The 23,316-nt window shown below is 42.8% G+C and overlaps 1 protein-coding gene across 3 annotated transcripts in view; it reads left to right on the forward strand.

Moving 5' to 3' along the window:
* DDB2 (damage specific DNA binding protein 2) overlaps positions 1 to 22,453 on the forward strand; it is a 45,135-nt gene extending 22,682 nt beyond the window's left edge. For all 3 annotated transcript variants that reach the window (XM_048483836.1, XM_048483835.1, XM_048483834.1), the window contains exons 3-11: positions 7,639 to 7,769; positions 9,319 to 9,510; positions 10,916 to 11,061; positions 14,751 to 14,850; positions 15,631 to 15,808; positions 18,141 to 18,286; positions 18,887 to 19,051; positions 20,676 to 20,721; positions 21,588 to 22,453. In XM_048483836.1, the coding sequence (XP_048339793.1) occupies positions 7,639 to 7,769; positions 9,319 to 9,510; positions 10,916 to 11,061; positions 14,751 to 14,850; positions 15,631 to 15,808; positions 18,141 to 18,286; positions 18,887 to 19,051; positions 20,676 to 20,721; positions 21,588 to 21,835 (1,352 nt within the window). In that variant the 3' untranslated portion in view covers positions 21,836 to 22,453. The remainder of the gene's footprint in view (positions 1 to 7,638; positions 7,770 to 9,318; positions 9,511 to 10,915; positions 11,062 to 14,750; positions 14,851 to 15,630; positions 15,809 to 18,140; positions 18,287 to 18,886; positions 19,052 to 20,675; positions 20,722 to 21,587) is intronic.
* The last annotated feature ends 863 nt before the right edge of the window (positions 22,454 to 23,316 follow it).

Below are 23,316 nucleotides of genomic sequence, written 5' to 3' on the forward strand. Positions count from 1 at the left end.
GAGACGGGAGAAGAGAACCACTGAGAAAACACTCCTGGCCAGTGGCGTAGGGGTTAAGAGCTTCGTGTATCTAATCTGGAGAAGCGGGTTTGATTCCTGCAGCGCTCTGCCGCCTGAGCTGTGGAGGCTTATCTGGGGAATTCAGATTAGCCTGGGCACTCCCACACATGCCAGCTGGGTGGCCTTGGGCTAGTCACAGCTTCTTGGAGCTCTCTCAGCCCCACCCGCCTCACAGGATAACTTAGGCCCCACCCCTGGACTGCCCCAGGACTGCGCGCCAGCCAATCAGATTCATTGTTTGCGCCGCATTCCTGAGGGATGCAAAAACCCGGGAGTTGCGAAGCAAGCGGAAGATGTGTGACTACCGGGCCATGTGTGAATGCCATCGAGTGACGAAACTACATTAAAAAGGTAAGGAATCAATGCGGTTCGCTTTTATTCTGGAATAAAAAGTGTGTGCGAAAACGCCCTTGGACCATATTAACATGAACTGCTTCTGAGTTTAGTGAGGGTGTGAAAGCACCAGTGGACTCGCATTCTGAATTATCTGCCAGTTTAGGGACTTATTTTATGATTTAAGAAACTGTCCTGTAAATAGGACAGTATCTTCTATTTATTTGTATATTTGTCTGTTGCCTTCTCTTTATTTGTATGTTTACCATATACTTTGATATTTGAAATGTGATGTACTGGAAAGTTCACTTATATTTCTAGAACAGATTGGATTTCTAGTACAGATCGGCATTTTTCCTTGAATTAACAGCAATAAAATGAAGGGGGAAAGCAAAAAAAAAAAAGATTAACATGTAAAGTGGAGGTGGACCACATGATGTGTTTGGAAAGTGCTGGACCCTCCCTTATTCCTTCCAGATTCTTTTTTTCTTAACTAGGATCCAATTATTAGAAATCAAGCTGAGATGCATCTGTAACCCCACAGTAGGGAAAACAACCCTCCCCTGAGGCTGTTTCAGCTTGCAAAAATAATGTGAGAAGGAAAGCTGAAGCCCCTACTCCCCCTGTGTTGGACTCTGATACTAGGTAGATCCGCAAAGCAGCATGGGGAACCCCCCCCCCCAACTCATGTCAAATGTATCATCTAGTTTGGCATTAGGGGGAGAGCTGGGAGTGGAAGGGGTTCACACTATGCCCCTCTGGCACTTTCATCAGTATGTTTCCTTTTACATGTGAATGGGCCAGGTTAAAGAAGAGGGTCTGGCATCATCATCATGTCTGTTTTGGATCTTAGGAAGCTATCCCCACCGTCTAAAAGTTAATTTTGCTGTTACCTTAAATGAAGACTGCATCTTTAATGTTTATTTTATCTTATGGCCTTAGGGAGTACTTTTTTTCAATTCCAAAGCTGTTCTTTATAACCACCCCCAGAATTTGCAAGGACAGACTTGCCACCAGCTATTATTCTCATTGGTTGATTAGGTATGTACAACAAAATGAATCTGCATCAATTCCCAGGATGCCAATTGATAGGAAGTGCCGATTGGTAAGATCTTTGAAGGCACTGGTAGTTCCAGTATGTACAACACTGACTGACGGAAAGGACAGGGGGTGGATCTCCAGATTTCAAAGTGGTGATTGACCAGAAAGTCCACAGGACAATGGTAGGAGGATGCAACTATTACATATAGGCACTGTGCTCTGTCTCTGCCAGACACACTCTCTTACCAGTGCTTGGACATGGATAATCCCTCACTTCAGCAGCTCCATGGTGCACTCACTGCCTGCATAAGTAGGTCAGATTTCCTTTCCCATCCCCTCAGTGACAGAAAGTAAGTCTGTGTACATACTCTGAGACCCTTGGCACCTGAGGACTTCATAGCCTGCACATAGCCCATTGATGGGCTCCAAAATAGTTGAAGAGAGGTCAAAAGGGGGCAGAAGCTCCAGGAACAGATCCAGATGAAGATGGGACACTTGTAGGGAACGGTGGGGCTCCCACCTCAGGGAATACTTTTTGATGATGTAATTTTTTTGCTTCCTTCTGTATTTTATTCAAGACTTGTTTTGCACGTAGAACGTTGTTTCACTTGATCTTCTTCATCTGTCTGACATCATGAGATTGTAGGAAGATATTCCATTGCTTTGTATATGATTAGACTGTGCTTTGGACATAATTGAATAGCTCAGGTGTCATGCGGATATTCCTGGTGACCCTTAAAAAAAGGCGAGCTCTGTGGAACTGGTGGTGTTAAAAAAAGGAGAAAAATTGGGTTGTTCAGCAGAATGTTTCTCTGTGAGGAGTCAGCAGATCTGTTGTTGAAAACAACATTCATTCAATCCACAAGATAAACCTGGAATATTCTGTTTTGATCAGAGATGCAGGGAGAGTTTCTGGAATTAATGATGTCATGCTTTTGGAATTTTTAGGTGGAAGCTTCACAGTGCAATCTAAAGGGAGGGGGTGAAACCATTGAGGAGTCGGCATGACATCTGTGCTGGTGTAAACGCCACTTATACTTGCATAAGGGACATTTATGCTGGGATAGGGCCACTTACACTAGTGTTGGGGATCTGTTCAGCAGTGTAATTCCTGGGGACATGTAATTCCAGGGGATGTTTCTGTGGGTGGAGCTGGCATTAGTTGGTTTCCTGAGCCCTTTTGGACCAAGAATGTCCTATTTGGTGGTGCACACTTATGGCAGCAAAATCAGTGGCACAGCCTGTTGTACTGCATAGGCCACTTGCATGAGGAAAGGGGCAGAGTTGAATCCCCACTTGAAATTTGCACGTAGATCCAAACCTGTTTGTTGTGAAACTGTGTCCTCTTCATCGGAGTTTCTCCCTCCCCACCGCAGACACACCCAGTTGCAGAACTCTCAGCAATCCCCATTACCAGGCTAGCTCGCTTTGTCGGTCTCCCCTGATTGGCTGGCGTGCCTTGATGGGGCGGGACCTTTTCCCACTGCGGAAACGTACATTGTAGGGGTGTGATTAAAAAAACCAGCGTGTAAAAGTTTAACGTTTAACTGTTTAACTGTGCAAACAGTTAATAGTTACCTGTGTAAACCATGAACGATTCAAAGTTACACGTTTGACTGTTTAACGTTTGCATCCCCTTCTGCTGGCCCATCGCAAAAGCGGAAATGAAACCAAGGAAAGGTTGCATGTGCATCGCACTGCTGATTGGTTGCCCAAATTCTGCATCACACTCCAGGGCGGGAAACGAGTCAGGGTTTCAATCCTCATCCCTCCCCTCGGATCAGCTCTGAACTGTGTTCATGGGGTCTATGCCACTTGCAACCAGGTCCTGCCGGAATGCAGATTAACGGGGAGAACGAGCACCAGAAACGGAATCTGCCACGCAAGCAATGGGAAGGTCGTCCCTCAAACCTGGTTAGTTTGTGTTGTGAAACCTGGCTAAGACGGTAGTGGGGATTCAACCTTGCTGGCTGCAACACAACAAACCTCTAAGGCAGCATGGCTACATTGCCCTTGACCATGCTGCAACTAGAGCCCAAATTGCACTGTTAGTTTCCTCACCAGAGGGTATTGCCACTATGACTTGAATACTATCTGAAGATTGAGCTTTCCCACTACATTATTTTAATAGTTTCTGGATCCTTGGCAGAACAGTGCTAAAATGGGTGCCCATTTAGATTTTTAGGCTTTAAGTGTAGGGTTTTTTTGAGGAGATGCAGTGGGAGATTGACGTGAAACTACACTTTCAGACCTGTGTGGAGCCCTTCTAGTCTTATGTGCTGTGGCTCTCCAGTTAGGTCTTCTTTCTCCTCCCTGGCATTCTAAATCAAGGTGAACATACCAGTGCCGTAAGAGTATGTACTGAATCAGATTTGGCAATACGAAACCAATTTAGAGTATGTGCAATGTGTTCTGCGTCAGTTATTTGCGGGATTACCAAACAGTAAGTTCATTGATTGGCTTAATTTAGTCTGTAGGGATGAACACTTTTGTCCCCCTTGGGTAGAATTCCTTTCAAAAATGCCCCCAAGTGAATGTGTGTATATCCTTTCAGGATTGATGTAAATGTTTTAAAAACACAACCTTTGTTCTTGGCAACAGCAGAGAAATTCTATATTTCACCTGTTGGGTAATGGCAAGTTACGTGTTTGTTTAGTGTGGCTCATAGGTTAATCACTTCCTCCTTTGTCTTCTATTTTTAGCTTTTCTTGTTGCATTTGATAGCTGTGTATCTGTGATAGTGGTTTCACCTAAGCAACTATGAAGGAATTAACCTGCCTCAAGTGACTTTAGGTTGATTCTTTGTTAGTTTTCCTAGGATAAATTTTGTTACGTTTATATTCCAGTTAAAATATAACAAAGTAGTGAAATGTGGTGGTGGTGGGGGTTTAAAGATGTAAAATTTCCAGACATTTTGAAATGATGGTCAAGAAGCCTGTAGATTTGGTTTTTTAAGGATGTTTTTGCAGAAAATAAATTTCTTTCTCATATTAAATCAAAATTTATTGGAGGAACCTAAACTGCATTATGTATATTTTATCATATACTAAAGTATACTTTTGGTATATTTCAGAAGCTTTAAAAGTATGATTGTTTTGAATTAATTCAAACTATTGTTAAAATATATTCAATGTCAGAAATGGGTTAACAAGGTGCTGTACTGTAAGGAATCAAATAATATCTCAGTAAGGAAACTTGGAGCCAAAAGTAGAAATCATCATCAATACTGTATTTAATAAAGTAAATTTTATTCTCCTTCTCCAAATGTTGGTTTGCTCAAAGACGCTTAGAATAATTCAAACACTTATCATAGTAAAGCTAAAATTCAAATAAAAGTCTATCAAGACATGTCAGCAGTCCAATAAGCTGAAATTAAACACAAAGTCAAGGAGAAAGCAATCCACGAGATACCTGATCCAGTAAGAGGACTTGGTCTGGCCCTAAATACCAAGAGTGAAGACACCAGGCAGATCTCAGAAATAAACTAGAAGCCAATATAGCTCTTTAAGTACAAGAATTATATATTCACTGTGGCATGTTCCATTCAACATCCTTGCTACAGCATTTTGGCCAAATGATATTTCTGAGAGGTCAACAAAGGCAGCTCCACTTAGTGCAGTGATACGACATTGTCATTTCTAGAAACTAGGTAATTGTGCTAAGTTCTTTCCTAAGAAAGGTTGGAGTTGGCATATCTACTGAAATTTTTTTAAAAAGTGTTTTGAGCCTTGGAAACTACTCGGCTATCCAAGGCAAAGCCAGATCTTAAAACAGTGGTTCTCAACCTTCCTAATGCTGCGACCCTTTAATACAGTTCCTCATGTTGTGGTGACCCCCAACCATAAAATTATTTGTGTCTTGGTTCCTAAGACCATCGGAAATATGTGTTTTCCGGTGGTCTTAGGTGACCCCTGTGAAAGGGTTGTTCGACCCCCAAAGAAGTCGTGACCCACAGGTTGAGAACCGCTGCCTTAAAACATCCCAGGTTGTGAACCTGGTCATTTAAAGTAAGTATAGTACCATGTCTATAAACCATCATCCTGGTCTGAAGAGGTTCCCACAAAGAATGCTTTTTTAAATCTGAAAATGTTTCATTACTTAATCCTGATTCAACCTGCTGTTGTCTCCAGACACCCTGTCAGCTAATCAAGTACTCCATTCAGCTCAGGTGAAAGTAGAAGTAAAGTTTCATCATTCTGATGGGAACTCACCTAAAATTTTGGAGGCAATCTGATGTTAAATAGCACAGGCAGATTAGAATTCTGCTGAACTCCATAGCACAGTTGCTAAGGCAAGAGCTAAAGTGTCCTGGGACCACCTTCTAGAATATACTATTCAGATGGGTCCAGAATCACATAACATGTTGCCCCCAACTCCCAAACCAGAGCAATACCATGGTATTGTAAGCTGCTGAAAAAAATCTGAGAGGATAAACAAGTTAGTAAGCAAAAGTAGTTTGTATTTAGAAACTGCCATCATCCAAAAAGTCAATATTATCCAGAACCAGAAAAAAAATGCATTTACCAGAAGCAGCTATGGTGGGATGTGTATGTGATATGGCACAAGTAATTATCTTGCTTTCAAATTGCTGTAAATTTTAAAAAGAAATTAGTGTCTGCTTCCAGCCTTAATGAATCAGTTTTTTGCCGTTGCACTTTCAAGAAATACATGAAGCAGTTTTGGTCCACAAAAATGTTCCCAAAAGTATTGTAATACCTTGCTTTAAGATCTTCCAAAATACTACAGAACACTGAGCCAACTTTCAAGTTCATTACAGCTGGATGTACAACAATCTGGATGTTCAGTTTAAGGGGAACAAAAAGAAGGGGGACAAGGATGATTGAGGGACTGGAGCACCTTCCCTATGAGGAGAGGCTGCAGCGTTTGGGACTCTTTAGTTTGGAGAGGAGACGGCTGAGGGGGGATATGATTGAAGTCTATAAAATTATGCATGGGGTAGAAAATGTTGACAGAGACCAATTTTTCTCTCTTTCTCACAATACTAGAACCAGGGGGCATTCATTGAAAATGCTGGGGGGAAGAATTAGGACTAATAAAAGGAAACACTTCTTCACGCAACGTGTGATTGGTGTTTGGAATATGCGGCCACAGGAGGTGGTTATGGCCACTAACCTGGATAGCTTTAAAAGGGGCTTGGACAGATTTATGGAGGAGAAGTCGATTTATGGCTACCAATCTTGATCCTCTTTGATCTGAGATTGCAAATGTCTTAGCAGACCAGGTGCTCGGGAGCAGCTGCAGCAGCAGGCCATTGCTTTCACATCCTGCAGGTGAGCTCCCAAAGGCACCTGGTGGGCCACTGCAAGTAGCAGAGAGCTGGACTACATGGACTCTGGTCTGATCCAGCTGGCTTGTTCTTATGTTGCCTGCACGTGAGCAAAAAATACCTTTGCTTTTAATTTGGGGAAAATTTCAACACCCCCTCCCCCCCCCCGGTCTGTTTTTTTAAACATAGATTTTTTATGCAGACCTGGGGATCCCCCAAATTTTCGGAAAAATCTGTTTAGTGTCATTGTGGCCCCAGTCCGCTGCTCTAGAGCTGTGCAGTTGGGGAGCATGGTTGCTGTTACATATATAGATGATATTTCCTAATACTTAGAGCCGAGGTGGCGAACCTTTGGCACTCCAGATGTTATAGACTACAATTCCCATCAGCCCCTTCCAGCATGGCCAATTGGGTTTTGTTTTTAATGCTTCTCCAATTGGCCATGCTGGAAGGGGCTGATGGGAGTTGTAGTCCATAACATCTGGAGTGCCAAAGGTTCACCACCACTGACTTAGAGTGTCCTACATAGTTAGAATTTTGATGGAGACAAAACAATATTTTAACAGTTTGCATTAAGAATGTAATTGTTCACAGAGAAATATTTCAGAAGAGGTTTGCCCAAATTTTTTAATTTCCATATTTTCTATTAGAAAAATTTAACAAAAGCCAAGGGTTGGATTTTTCTCCAGTATTTACTGTGCATTTCTGACTTTAGGCTATGTACAAAGTTTCCTCTGTTATTTCTATGGAGCAGATTCCATTTTTTCTTCTTTCTGCTGAACATATACCATGCTTACTAGGTTCACATTGCATGTATTGAAAATTGCTGATGTTCTTGGTGTTTCCACTGAAGCAAAGCAGATGTGGTCTAAGTGAGTACAGAAGCAAATGTTAAATGCATTTTAATCATTTGGCAGGGCATACTATCCATAACTCCATAACTGGAAAAACAGGAGTGCTCTTTCCTCATCGAGAGATGCAGAGGAGCATTGTCCATTATGTCTACCAGAATGTTTTAGGTTCCTCTATTGGGGCACAGCTGAAGAAGGTAAGTGATTCTTCTTGCCATCTGTGATCACTTAAGCTCCTTACAGTTTCCCTGTAATTTGGAATGTTTTCATTTTGGGACATTCTATGTGGAACAAGCAAATTCTTTGCTATTGCCAAGTTTTCTGACAGTTTGACTTGTACATTTTACTCCTGTATAAATACACATTGATTCATAACAGCAAATTGAACGTGGTTGAATCTGTGAACTTGTTTAACGTAAGTTTTTTTTCCTGTGCTCTGAGAAAGGTCATTTTGTGGTCTACTCACTGCATATTTTATATATACTTCTTTACATACCTGTGTCATGTTGGTTTGTTTCTTTTCTTGTCGCATTTTATCATGGCCTATTCCTCGTCATGGTGATATTGTCAACCTACTGAGATTCCTTTCTCAACCTCTCTTTTAAAAACTAGACTTTCCTGTAATATGATGAGTCAATCACTTTTTCTGTTGCCTGATGAATATGCATTGTACTTAATGAACAACCTTGGAATCATAAAACTGAATTACACATAACAATCACGAGTCAACTTTTTTCCCCTTTTCACTGCAAGTGACCTCTAGATGTGTGAGTTTCAGTAATGTAGTAGCTGTTTTAGCTTACCCCCTCCCTGCCATTTTTTCTGTTTAGAATGTTTCTTCCTACATCTCTTTTTGTCCCTGTTGAAGATATGGGGGCATTATACTGCCCCATACTGGCCATCTTCCTTTTCTACCCAGCATGCAGTTGTTGTTCTTCTTTCTTGTAGCCCATGTATCTCTTCAACCCACTCCCCTTCCCCAAGTCTGGTACATAATTACAGCCACTTTGAGGCCCCCATACCTTTTCCTTATCTGCATACCTTTTCCTCCTTTTCCTTTCCCCATACACTTCTCTCTTATCGCCTCCCGGGGGGGTTGCCACAACAACTTTGAATGGATAAATCATCTAGAAGAGGATTTAATGCTCTGCTCATCTTGCTGTTGCTTTACTGAAATTTGTAACATCCTTACAAGAACAGCAGTGGCGTAGTGGCTAAGAGCAGGTGCACTCTGATCTGGAGGAACCAGGTTTGATTCCCAGTTCTGCCGCTTGAGTTGTGGAGGCTTATCCAGGGAATTCAGATTAGCCTGGGCATTCCCACACACGCCAGCTGGGTGACCTTGGGCTAGTCACAGCTTTTCGGAGTTCTCTCAGCCCCACCCACCTCACAGGGTGTTTGTTGTGAGGGGGGAAGGGCAAGGAGATTGTAAGCCCCTTTGAGTCTCCTATAGGAGAGAAAGGGGGATATAAATCCAAACTCCTCCTCCTCCTCCTCTTCTTCTTTTTCTTCTTTTTCTTTTTCTTCTTCTTCGTCTTCTTCCTCTTCTTCGTCGTCGTCTTCTTCTTAGTTGTCTTGGATGAAAGACGGAAACGTTGGAGAAAGCGTACACATTTCATGCACCTGCGTGTAGTTTGATCCACAGTCTCCCCTGTCAGCTATGTGGAAAGGTGGAAGATTAATATAGGCAGAAGCCTTTTTAATTGCATTGTCTGCATTCTCCCTTTCTCATTGTCTTTGCAACAGCGTCTCCAGATGCCTTTTGTACATTCTCTCAACTCATATCGCTTGTTCAGAACAGCAAGTCCCTTTGATAGGAGAGTTACATGTTTGGAGTGGCATCCAGCTCATCCCAGCACAGTTGCTGTGGGCTCCAAAGGTGGAGATATCATCCTGTGGGACTATGAAGTGCTTAATAAAACCTGCTTCATAAAAGGGGTAAGTCATTAATGAAGGTGGGCTGAAGTGTTGGCACTTGGTGTGTGTTAGCAGAATTAGGTGTGCTGAAGTTCCTTCACTTTCTATGCCAGGGGGTCCCCAATATGGTGTCTGTGGGTGCCATGGTGCCCAGCAACACCTTTTCTGGCATCCACCAAGTGTTCTTAGGAAGTGGGTAGGCCTAGGTAGGTATCTGCCCAGCAAGGCTTCTGATTGACTTGTAGATTTGATTGGCTTTGCAGCTTTTTCAAAATGTTGCTTTGGTGGCAGCTGCCAGCACAGCACAAGGACTTACACTGTGTTACTGAAATTAAGCTATGGCAGTCATGTTGTGGCTGCCTTCACCTCCTGTGGCAACCATGTGGTTGCTGTGCTGAGCCATGTCACAATTCCAAATGTGTCCACAGGCTCAAAAGGTTTGTATAGGATTAAGTAGGTGATTTTGACAACTGTAACCATAGAATAGGAAATCTGTAAGACACAGGGCAGGCTTTCATGTATTGTTGGAGTTTGCTCTTTGCCCCTTTTCAGATGAGAAAGCACTTTACTGAGTGGAAGGAAGTCCCTGCACCTGGTGATATATTTAACTGTTTTGACTGTTTTGCACAGATTTTTTTTAATTAACCTTAACAAATTATACTTGTGCACCTCTGTGGACTTAATATCTGTGCATTACTGCCCCATTTTTGGAGCTTGAACAAATAAACTAATGATGAAGACTAGTAGTCTGGAGATTCATAGCCCCTACTGAAGCTATCTTTTGCTGCAATTATTATTTAGATTAGCATTTCGGTGTGTGCCAAAATGTGAAATACTATGATTAGAAACCCACAGAAGCTTAAGACTAATGTCCCAGACAGCAATTCAGTATTGAATTGTTTTATAAACTGTTCCCAGTTTAAAGGAGTAAAGCAGCAGCGACAGCAATGAAAACTAATATAAATAACTCTAATAAATCAAATAGTAAATCAAACAGAATTTCCCACTCTTTCAGCTGGTTGGCTGTTGCACAGAGCAGCTCTCCTGACACCATCTCCATCTTGCACTTGGTCTTCCTCACTAGGGTCTGCAACCTGCAGCTCTCCAGATGTTCTTGGACTACAAATCCCATCAGCCCCTGCCAGCATGGCCAATTGCTTCAGGCTTTAGCATATTTCATTTTTTGTTGTTCAGAGGAGGCGGTGCCTCAGGGGGGCGGAAAACACGGAGTGTGCTTCAGGTGAACTCCTGCCCTGCTACGCTTTTGCTGGAAACCTTCTCCATTTTTAAGGATTTTGATTAGCTGGTGTTATGTAGAAATAAAAGCAGCCTGTTGTAAAAGCAGAATTCTGATATAAGCAGAGGGACTGTCTTCTTTCCTCCATCTCTGAGTGGATTTCTGTTTTATTCATCTCCTTCATTGTAGATGGGAGCTGGAGGGTCCATCACAGGAATGAAGTTTAACCCTCTGAACCCTAGTGAGCTGTATACCTCATCAGTTGCTGGAACTACTGTCCTCCAGGATTTTAATGGAAATACAATCCGGGTCTTCACCAGTACGGATGATTGGGAGTAAGATGCAATCTACTTCTATCCACCTCTGCCTTGTTCTAGTATTTAGAAGGCAGTATAGACATGAGAAGTGTGTAGAGCCTTTGTTTTTGTTGCCCTGTTCGAGATCTTCATTCAGAACTAGTTGCTGTTCTTGAGTTACTGTTATTTCATAATAAAAGTTTGTACCCTGCCTTTTATCCTCAGAAATTGTCCTTTAAGACAGCTATGTAAAGTCTAAATTTAAAGCAATTTACCAGCCGAAAACCTCATAGCTGAACGTGGGGGAAGCCAGTAAAACAGGAGGAGGAGTAATTTTGCAAAGATCTATAGACGAGATAGTGTTTGCTCTGAGAAAGTGTCAATGCACTGATCTGGTGGGGATTTTTCTTGGAAGAAAATTTCGCTTCCAAATGCAGATCAGATGAACTTTACAGCTAACTGAGCCCCTGGTGTTTACAAGGCCTATTAAGGCATACGTATGTATGTGTGTATATTAAGTAGCTGTGAAACTCAGAGAAAGCGTGAAGGTCCACACATTGGTTTTGGTAATGGGGTAGTTGGTTGGGTTTTGGTATTTGGGTTTGTAAGGGAAACATTCATCTGCAGTGGCTACAATGACTTTCATTTGATGGCTCTGACTTCCTATGGCTCTTCACATGTTCCCTTTTCTGAACAGCTGTTGATACCAGTATTATTTGTTACAGAAAAATGCTGATTTAATCTAGAATTGGGATTGTTTGGCTAGTCAAGTATTGGCCAAGCATTTAAAAAACACTAATATTGTTAGACAAAAATTGTTATTCATATTTCTGTTAAGGGAAATCTATAAGGTGAGTTGTTCCTCTATTGTGGGACTGCTTTGTGTTGACTCAGTACAGACATGTTAATTTTGACTGACAGAATGGAATGAAATTATTGCCAAGCCACGTTCTGGTAAATACCTGTCTTGCCTTCAAGGTAAATTGGAAATGAACAAATATGCACTAGAGCAGCTGCAGGGAAGCTAGGAATTGAAGACCACCTTAGAAAGGTGCTGGACAGGATAAACATGCACTTCAGCATGGGACATCACTTGTCGTCCTTCTCTGAGGCCTGGAAGTCAGATTCAAGTGTGACTGTTGCATTCACATCCTGTATTGTGAACTAGAGGAAGTTTGATGCAGCTGGAAGGAACTTTGTAATGTTTGGAACATTGCCCACTTGGTTTTGGGCACAGAATATGTGTGTGTTTTATGGATGACTGGGAATATTTCATTCTGTTGTTGAAAGGCAGGGTTTGTTCATAGTTTGAAACCTGCAGTTCTGTAAATAGTCTTTAAAATTATTTTAGTCCTATACCACTCTTATGTGATCCAAATGGTTGTTAAAAGTTACTTTACTGGAAGCTGATAGCTCTTGAATTCTTCTCTGCCTCTCCACCAAGAGAAGAGACTAGCAAATCAGTGCAAATGGTTCCTTGAGGGGTGCATTGAGCAGTTGGACTGTTCACCAGATTACAGTATCCTTTTTCATTGTGTTATCCTTGGTTTTTAAAAATAGTATTTTATAGCTTTCCAGCTTTTGTTGAAAGTAGTTTTGAAGGAGCTTGAATATGAACAGAAGTTAACTACGGTAATTAATGACTTTGGAATCTGTCATAGATTAAATTCAGGGCTCTTTAGCCTTGGGAACAGGGGTCCGAGAACCAGCGGCTCATGAGGCAGCATGCGGCAGCCTCTTTCATGCAGCTGTTCTCTTGACTCCATGGCCAGAACCATGACGGCCCCCCCTGCCAGCCAGCCCTGCAGGGGAAGCAGGGCGGGCACATCTCCAGCCAGCGGCCGGCGAGGCAGCCCTGCTTGTGGCAGAGGCTTTGGCTCCTGCCCGCCCCGCTGCTTAGGTGAGCGCCCTCCAGCCTGACGGGCAGGCTAAGCCGCCAGACCCCTCTTAGCCCGCCCTGCAGGAAGCAGTGAACATCTCAAGCCCACGGACGGTGAGGCCGCGCACATGGGCTTTGGTTTCTGCCAGCCCGGCTGCTTACTTGAGGCTGAGCTCAGCTGACTGCTGGCAGGCTGAGCCACCCGGGCCCCCCTCTTAAGCCTGCCCTGCAGGAAGCAGGAGGCGGGCACATCTCCAGCCCACAGGGGGGCTGAGAGGCTGAGGGGAGGGAGGAGGCGAGCGAGCAAGCAAGTCGCCGGGGGAGCGGAAATGGGACAGGGGAGGAGCGAGTGCGTGGGGGGTGGGGGGGGTGAGCCAAATGGCTCTTTGTTGAAGAGCCAAATTTGGTGAGGTGAGCCAAATGAAACAACTGAGGGGAAAAGGTTCCCGACCCCTGGCCTAGAAGCAAAGGCCTCAGTGTGAATGCATCTGGAGCCGCCATGAACTCAGCATATCTTTGCTTGGGGATGTACTTGGCCCTTTCTTTATTTCTTCACTTCCCCAGTAACAGAATCTCTCCAGCACTCTTCTTCTGTATTCCAGAAAAAGTCCTAAAATGATGTCTCTTAGAAACATTTATATGCTAAGAGGGAATGACACTTTTATTCTACAGTATCTTGAGGGCCAAGCAAAGCATGTGGTATCCATACCTTAGTCTGGTCTTGAATATATCAAGATGCTTGGTGTGGAGGTAGAAAGGCAGGGGCTGTTGTTCAGCTTCATGGTTGTACCTTTTGATTTACCCTTCTTGTAAATGTACCAGGATGGACTCTTTGGCATGGAAAATGTAACATGAGTGTGCCTTGAAATCTAACCTGTCAAGAAATTGTTCAAGTCACGGTCTGAATCACTGTTATGTGCAGAGTAGTTCAGTATATTATTGGCATAAGCATTTGAGTGCCATTTTACTTGAAAGTATTCTGGGGAGGAGAATGGAAAAATGATCCTCTGACTTTGTGTCTACTCATACAGCATGGATGATCTGTAAGCAGACACTGGCGATGGCAAAAACATTTTCAACAGAAGCATAAACAGTGTTGCTGTTACGGCACATGGGGCACGGAAAGAAGAGCAAATAAACTAGCTTCTGGGGTTCTGTCTGACTAAAACAAATACCTTTAAATTATGTTAAATGGATTCATTCTTTATGTAGCTGACCAATTTATTGACCACACCTGTTCTGGTTGAACACTGTAGTGTTTGAAGAGGGGAGTGCATGGCCATATGAGTTGAACCAATTGCCAGGAAGCTGTTGTTGGTGATGTGATCCCCTCATATTTAGATATGTGCCTCCTTTTCAAACACTGTGGTTATGCACTGAGAGATAAACAAGAAGCAGGCAACAAACCTGTCTGCCACACAGCCCTCAGACTTCAAACGAATTGGACTGCTATATTTAGTGCCTGAACTTTGTCCCCTTTTTTGAGGATGGAGATTAATTTCTGATGTTTATTTTAAACTATTGCTACACACATGATTAATGATTTGATAATGGGGTTAGTCTTTCCACATCTGTATGCAGGTATAATGGGGCCTCTTGACTTCGTGGACTTGTTTATTGATGTTTCTTTATGTTTACTAGGCTTATTACTTGTTTGTAGCAAATAATCTGAAACTGATTCCACTTCAGAGTATTGTTGAGTCTCCACAGAATCCAACTGAGTTATTGTAATTTTGTCACACATGTAGATCTTGGAAATTAGGATGTTTTTGCAGTCCTCTAGGACTTGGTTTAGAAGACAGACTCTGAGCTTGTCCTTCTCTTTCTGCTTCTTTCTTTTGTTGTGAAGTTTCTGGTACTGCAGCGTAGATGCATCTGCAATTTGCCGGACTGTGGTGACAGGTGATAATGTGGGCAATGTCATCCTGCTCAGTACAGAGGGTGAAAAGGTTAGTGTATTTCCTGCTACTTTTTGGTAGCCCACGCTTGAATCATTTTGGTATTTTTCACATCTCGTGATGGTGCTGCACTGGACTGCTTTTTGTAAGTTGTTAGATGATTTCACTGTGGTGGATTCAATTCATAAGTTACAACTTTGCTGTGGGAACTACTGCTGTAGTTACCTCCTACATCCGTGGTGGTGAACCCTTGGCACTCCAGATGGTATGGCTTACAATTACCATCAGCCCCTGCCAGCACGGCCAATTGGCCGTGCTGGCAGGGGCTGATGGTAATTGTAGTCCATAACATCTGGAGTGCCAAAGGTTCACCACCACTGCCCTACATGGAGGGTCCCTTCCCATACAGATGCCTTCATCCTGTTAGGCAGCAGTCACACAGGAAAGGAACTGTGACATTTAACTCACCATTGTGGTTTCTCTTCCAGATGTTTCTAGTGCATGGTAGGATTGGAGTGCAAGCATCTTCTGTGCCACTGTGGTGACATGTGATGCTACTTGCTAATGCGGAGGCTTAGAAGAAAGCCTGGAAGTACCGTACAACTTTTTAAGACTTGCTAGTATTGGCTTTATTAGCCACTTATCTGTGGTTCACAGAGGCCACCCCTGTCCATGTGCCTATATCCTTAAGAAACTAAAAGAAAAGAAAAGCATACAGCCTTAGGAAAGAAATGCTGTGTGTATAAATTCCATATACTAGAGCTTTATCTTGGACCGACTCTCTTGCTGTGTAGCTGTCATTCATTTCACCTTCTGTTATATGTGCTTTAGATATGGAGCCTGAAACTGCACAAAAGGAAAGTTACTCATGTGGAGTTTAATTGTAGCTGTGATTGGCTTTTGGCTACAGCCTCCGTGGATCAAACTGTCAAAATCTGGGATCTGAGAAAGATTAAAGACAAGTCATGTTACCTTTATACACTTCCTCATGATAAAGGTGTCAATGCAGGTAAGACAGCAAAATGGAGCCACCTTTTCTTGATGTTATTTTCTGAGTGAATGGTCCAAAACAACCTGGGACAATTTCATGGCTGCAGGGTGGCTATGAAAATTCTAAGCTTGACTAGACAAAGTAGACTCATCATGGATATTGCAATTCCCCAGGACAATTAATTTGACGGTGAGGTTCTCTTAATTTCGCAACAGAAACCACTTCAACCAACTGAGCTAAGGACTCCACTGGGGAGCTAAGGAAAGAATAAGATCTCTGTAGAGGTACTTACAGAGTTGGACACCACCCACACCCCAAGTTTGCAAAAGAAAAAGGCTCACCACTGTTCTGCCTCCATTCTCTAAAAAAATGATGAAGGACAGTACATGCAGCTGATACATGTTGTGATAAGATAATCTGCTTGTATATTCCAGCCAGGTTTTGATCAAACAAGCCAGATCGACATTCTCCTTCTTACACGAGTCACAAAGGAAAGAGATCTTATTACTTTTAGACCTGGCACTGCTGAAAAGCATGTACTCAAAATGACTCGGAGAGAGGGGTGTAATTTGTAGGAGCTGCTCCACTTGCATGTTGTGGAACAGGTTGAAGGTTGGATTATCATGTTACTGTCATCTCCTAGTCTTCTACAAGAGATAGCCCTTCCATACTGACATATCACAGCTATATAAAGATGGATCAGGCAGTAATGAAAGCTCTGTATGTTGCAAATGATTCTGAGAAGTATTCTAAGTGGCACACACTGTGATCAGTGGAAGCCCTGGCCAGGAACTTTGAGCTTACGTGAATAACTACACATACTAAATTCAAAATTTGCTGGGGGGTGTGTGCATGGGTGGGCATTCTATGTTTTCTTGTGTTCATAATTTGTTGTTTCAAAATGTATCAATACAAAAAGATTTGAAGAATCTGTAATCCCTGGAGTAATGCCTTCTAATTTTGTGAAAAATGCAGGTGGCAAATAAACAATATCAGGGGTGTCAAACTCATTTGTTACAAGGGCCAGATATGACAAAAATGTGACCTGGACAGGTTGGGCCTGGGGAGGAGGGGTGGTGGCTGCCTCGGCTGGTGAGCCCCCGGCAGGCTCTCCAGCATAGAATGGCATTAGAGGGAGGAGTGGCTGCCTAAGCTGGCGAGCGTGCAGCAGCTCCCCACTTCACCAGCCCAGATCAGCTCTGAGAGAGGTGGTTGGTACAGGGAGGGGTGGCTGTCTCAGCTGGCGAATCCGCAGTGGAATTGCCAGCTTAGATTGGCACAGAGATGAGGCTCACCAGGACAGATCAGGAGCAGGGTAGGGTAAATACCTGGACTGGTGAGCTCGCAGCACGCTTTCCAGGCCACATTGGGTATGGAGTGGGTGGATAACTGGGGTGGGTGCACTGCAGGTCTGCCAGGCCACACTAGGTGCTGGGTGAGCGGGCACTTGCACTGGGGAGCCCACAGTGGGCTCGCTGGGTCAGATTGGGAGCAGGGTTGGTGGGTGCATGGAATGGTGAGCTCACAATGGGGTGGGGTGTCTGCCTGGACTGGCAAGCCTGCTTCAGGCCTGTCAGGTCAGATTAGGAGCAGGGTGGGTAGGTTCTTGGACTAGTGAGCCTGCAGCGGGCTTGCCAGGCCAGATTGGGAGCGAGGTGGGGTTTTTTGGCTTAGCTGGCTCACTGACCTGATAAACCCTCTCAAGGGGGTAGATCCAGCCACCAGGCTGCATGTTTGACACCCCTGAATTAAAGTTTAAATTTGAATTAAGTTCAATGAATCTCAAAGAAACTAAACCTGTTGTACTTATAGGTACACATATCTGGTGATTTCAGTGTGAATTTAGCATGATTTGTTGTTGCAAAATACCCATGGCCTGTGCTTTTATGACAAATGTATTAATTTCTCTAATACTTTATTTAGTAACAATTTCATAAAGCTTTTATTTATTTATGGAATTTATGTGCTGCTTTTCCAGAGTTCTGATTCATGACTAATGGGGGTGTTATGGCATGTCATGACTGAAATATTTAGAATTCCCAAATCCGTTTATTCACCACGCACATGGAAAATACTTTAATTCTTTTAATGAACCTGACTTCAGTTGGGGAAGGGCAGGGTAAAAACTATTATTATTATTATTATTATTATTATCATCATCATCATCATCATCATCATCATCATCATCATCATCATCATCATCATCATTATCGTCATCGTCATCGTCATCGTCATCGTCATCATTATTTTATATTATATTTATTATTAATAATAATAATAATAATAATAATAATAATAATTTTCTTAGGAGTGCAGTGTATGGTTAAGTTTCTGTTCTTGTCTCCTCCAGCCTATTTCAGCCCAACAGATGGTTCTAAGCTGCTGACTACTGACCAGCACAGTGAAATCCGAGTTTATTCCTCCTCTGATTGGTCCAAACCACAGCATCTGATTCCACATCCCCATCGGCAATTTCAGCACCTCACATCTATCAAGGTGAAGAAATAGGCATATTGATTAGGAGACATTGACTACTTTGTGGTGAAAATGGGTGAAGATAAGCATTCTGCAGCTCTTGAACAGAATAGTACAAACCTGATTGGCAGGCACAAAAACCTGCATGTACAGGTCTTAAAGGTACATTGTTCTAGGTCTAGGTTGTATTGTTTTCTTCAATTATCACTGAAGGATCTAAAACTGAGCCATATTTATTCTCGGACTGGCTGCTTGGGAAATAATCTGTGGTGTGACACAAATATGAAAGCAAAACAAAACAATAGTCAAGCACTAGAGGCAGGATTCAGTAGAAGGAAATCAGAGTGAATGCAATCTTCTTTCTGCCAGAAAATCTAGTGCTTAAACCTTCTAATATATTTATGTGGTAACGCTTAGACTATTAAGGACCTATGGAAATTCTGCTCCTACACTATGGTGTCTTGAAAACCATAAGTGTCTATTGCTACTTCATTTCATGAATAGAAACTGAACCTGTAAGACTGTAAACCCACAGGATGTTAACTCCTCACAAAACGTACCCTTTTTTTTTATTCACACCAACTTCACATTAGCATTGCTTAAACTTTATGTTGTATTTAGGCAACGTGGCATCCTCGTTATGACCTCATTGTAGCTGGTCGTTATCCAGATCCTAATTTCCCAGGATACACAGTAGATGAGCTGCGAACTGTCGACATATTTGATGGGGACAGTGGGAAAATGCTGTGCCAGCTATATGATCCAAATGCATCTGGCATTATTTCGGTGAGTATGGAAGACTGGTTTTCAAAGTGCAACTGAACCCAGCCTTTCTTCTGAGGGTCTGGACTAGGGGACAGGAGAAAGGACAACAACTTCACTTTCAAGCCTAGTGTCACAATGATTTCCTGTATCATAAAAAAGTGTCTATATGATTTAAAAAAGTGTATCCAGTTCAGTTCTCCTTGAGGAGAGACTGCCATAGTAAGATTCTAGTCTATTCTTGTTGAGGAGTCTATAGAGATGTGAATATGGAGCTCTTCGGTTTCCTTTTCCTGATTTGATCTTTAGTGCTCATGGGACAGAAAAATAGGTCCTTCCTTAAACCAGGACTAGTTTCTCTTCAGTAGTATAAAGGATCAAGGGCAAATAGCCACTGGCAGCCATTATTTCTGGTTACCAGTGACTGCCATGCATGGAAGGCATGCGTGTGTGTTCACATGTGCATCTCCTTCCTCTTTGACCCGACTCTGTGTTTTGGAGGTAATTTAGAAGCTGTGAGAAGATCTCACTTCTAAATGCTTTTTCAGTGCTTTGAAATATCTCTGAAGCTCAGTACATGGTCAGAAATAGGACCTTCTCTTCTCTCTGTGTACCACAGAACTAGGGGGAGATGGTTATGATTTCTGCCACTTGCTCAGCAATGTGAGAGACACTGAATTCATTACACTGTGTGATCTTTGGGAAGAGGAAGAACATCTCAATTTGTTCTGGTTCACATCAGGTGGTCCCCACAATATGGCTGTTACTGGGGACTCTTAAGTTGTATTTATGGACTTCTGTAGGTACTTTATTATTTCTCCTCTTCAGTTCTTTCCTTCATTTGAGGCTCGTCTAACCATTTTATTCAGAGCTACTGATCATGCCAGATATGACCTTACACAGTTTTGGCTACCATCATCAGACTTTTTCCATGGATATCTGCATGGCTATTTGTAATCCCCTTCTTCCAAAGATGTGTCTGAAACTGAATACACTTCTGAGGCGGTGATGTAGCTGTGTACCTCTAAAATTGTGTTTCCTTATTAAACAAAGTTCATGGTACTATTTTGTCCTGTATGTTATCTAGGGGGGGGGGAATATCTGATGACAGAATGCAGTTTAATTTTGAACTTCTCTGTCACGGAAGCTATTTTTAAACAAAACCAAAGCCTGGATTTTGTGTATGTGTGCTCATAAATGTGCCATATATCTGACTTCTCCTGGTGCAGCTCATAGGAAGGTGCTCCTTTTTTGTGATGTCGGAAAGTATTTACAGCCTCCTGCTGTAGCTTCTGGTTCCCAAACCAGATTTCTTGTAAGGTTTGTGGATGCCAAACACTAAGTCCCCAGGCAGATTTTCCTGCATGAAGTACTGTTATAGTTTTTTTACTGTTTTTCCTGTGATCACCAGATTTTCCTCATAGCAGAAGGAGGCCTATGCTGAGCCTATCTGGGAGCAAATATGGGGGATGGGTAAAGGGCCTCCTGCGTGAAGCTGTGCTGATATGTGCAGAACTTTTCTGCACTGAATGCTGGCCTTTCCATTGTTGGTTTAGCTGAAATGTTCTAGTTCCTGATTTTGATTGATCGTGTTAAATGAACAATGGACAAGGCTACAGTTCATGCTTGTGTTTTTTTATATTTGCAGCTCAATAAGTTTAACCCTATGGGAGACACACTAGCCTCTGGAATGGGTAAGCGATTGGTTTAACGTTACAGTTGATGGCCACATGAATGAGAATGGGCTGCAACTTGTCATGTTGCTCTGTTTTCTGAATGGTCTCCACTATGTTCAGTCCTGTGTGCACTGACTGCCCTCCGTTCTGTTGGAATGGGAGAGATTCTAACTCCACTGCGGAGCAGGTGATCCTGTACATCTGCACTCCTTCAGGGGAGGGTGAGAGACATACTAGGCTTGCGGAAAATCTTTGAGCTCTTTTTAAAAAGGACAAGAGTTATTGATCTTGAACATGATGACCTTTTCTCTCCACTTCTGGTAGTGGGGAAGTGTTCTTCAACTTGCAAAAAATAGGTAGGAACAATCTGCCACTTAATAGAAGGCACTGCTGCCATCTGCTGGCCCTTTTAATGCAAACGTGGGAGGCACAAGATGAAACGGTTTTTATATATTTTCTAGTGAAATCAGCACCTGGACCAGAGTTTTAGCAATATCAGTATTGTACTGTTTGTGACACTGTTCATTACGATGTTGTCCACTCTATAATTGGCAGGCTCTTAATGCCTCCTGTAGTTGTCCTTGTTCTGTATCCTAGGAGGCCTTCCCTTTTATGTAGGGAAACTAGCAACATAGAAGTCTGATCATGCCCAGTGGTATAAACATTTGATAGAAGTACAGTTTTCAGTGTTGGGTATTTGGAAAGAGGACTTCCTCACATATCCCAGTAATGGAGTATGACTTGGAACACTGTTCCTGTAATGGGGTTCTGCAGAATTGGGATCAAAAGTGAACAATTTCATTAATGCTCTGGAAGTATGTTTTTACTGTATGTACATTGAGTTCAAAGCAGAATTCATTAAAAAGTGACTCTTTTCTTGGCAGGTTTTAATATTCTGATCTGGAGCAGGGAGGAAATGGTAACCAGAAAACAGGAGTGTCTCATGCAAGCTATGACAGAGCAGGGAATTGGTAGCAGGGGCTCAACCGGGCCCAGAGGACGGAGGCAATCAAACACTGGAACAAATAGACTCAAAACTAAACTGCTCAGTCTGGATGTGGAGAGAAGCAAAACCAATAGTAAGGAATGCACATCACAGAAGAAACGGAAAGGAAAGGGATCAGAGGACTGACTAGGCAAGCATCTGTAGTGCTGAATCCCTCTGCTGGACAGGAGGGGCGTCAGAGGGAATGGGCCCTTTAGTCCATCTTCTCTGGTTGTGATCGACGCTGCTGGGTTGGAAAAGCAGAGCCTTTCTTTAAAAAGCAGCAGCAAGAAATAAGGAAGCAGGTTCTTGTGCTCTTTTGTAAAACCACAAAGGGTGCTGCTCCTGCTCACAGCTTCTGACTTTCAATCATCTGGGATACAGTATAACGCAACGAGCTAGGCTATGCTGACGGAGCAGTTTGCATTTCAGAACTGGCTCTCTTCCCTTCATTGTATTGAGCAACCTGCGTGTTTTTTCCCTTCCATGCTGGGCTCAAAATGCAAGATTTTTTCCTTCCTCAAAAGAGGAATGTGGGGATTCTTTCCCACCATCCTTTTCTCAGAGTCCTAAGTCTTGCCAGGATAAAGGCATTTGCTTGAATGTTAGCTTTTGTTACAAAACTGCCTGGGATGTGGGCATGCAAATATACATCTGACATGACTGGCAAGGTGAAGCTGCTGCTAGTTGGAATTTTATATATGTTGTTAATTCACTTTATGCTTACAATGCTGAGATATTGAATAAAGTTTTGTATAGAACAAAGTCTGTTGTACCAGTGAGACTGTTTTTCAGACTTGAGCTGAACAGATTGCACTGAGACGTGAAAAAGAACAAGGAAGCAAGCCTATTTTAAGAGCAGGTAGACAGTATAGTGGAGAGAGCTGTGAATGTCATGCCAAAGAAATCAAAAATCTGCAGCTAGACTTGCATGACTCTGCTTTCAGGAGCCAGGCTTCAAGGCTTGATTTTTCTTTGTCTACAAAAGCTCAAATGGACATGGGAAACAGCATGGACATTTTAGATAGAGGGTCAGCAAGGTAGGGACAGAAAGAGCATGTCCTTCTTAAGTACTAGAGCTCCCAACTTTCACAGTTCAGTGGGGTGTTCTGTGGCTTCCTGACTGTATGGCAGTGTTCCAGTAGCCTTTTCTCCTGACATTTCGCCTGCATCTGTAGCTGGCATCTTTATAGGATCCTCAGGCGAAACATCAGCAGAAAACGCTACTGGAACGCGGCCATGCAGCCCAGAAACCCCACAACACCCCAGTGATTCTGGCTGTGAAAGCCTTCAACAATACATTTTCACAGTTCAGTTGAAGCCTTGTTTACACCATTGCTTGCATTTGCTTATTTGTATCCTGCTTTTCTTCCTGAAAGGAATAAAAGTAACTTGCAAAGGGAGGAGCATTAAATACACAAACCAACCACAAAACAAGAAGAAGAAGAGGAGGAGTTTGGATTTATATCCCCCCTTTCTCTCCTGTAGGAAACTCAAAGGAGCTTACAATCTCCTTTCCCTTCCCCCCTCACAACAAACACCCTGTGAGGTGGGTGGGGTTGAGAGAGCTCAGAAGAACTGTGACTAGCCCAAGGTCACCCAGCTGGCATATGTTGGAGTGCACAAGC

This window comes from Sphaerodactylus townsendi, linkage group LG02 (genome assembly GCF_021028975.2).
Source record: "Sphaerodactylus townsendi isolate TG3544 linkage group LG02, MPM_Stown_v2.3, whole genome shotgun sequence".
NCBI lineage: Eukaryota > Metazoa > Chordata > Lepidosauria > Squamata > Sphaerodactylidae > Sphaerodactylus > Sphaerodactylus townsendi.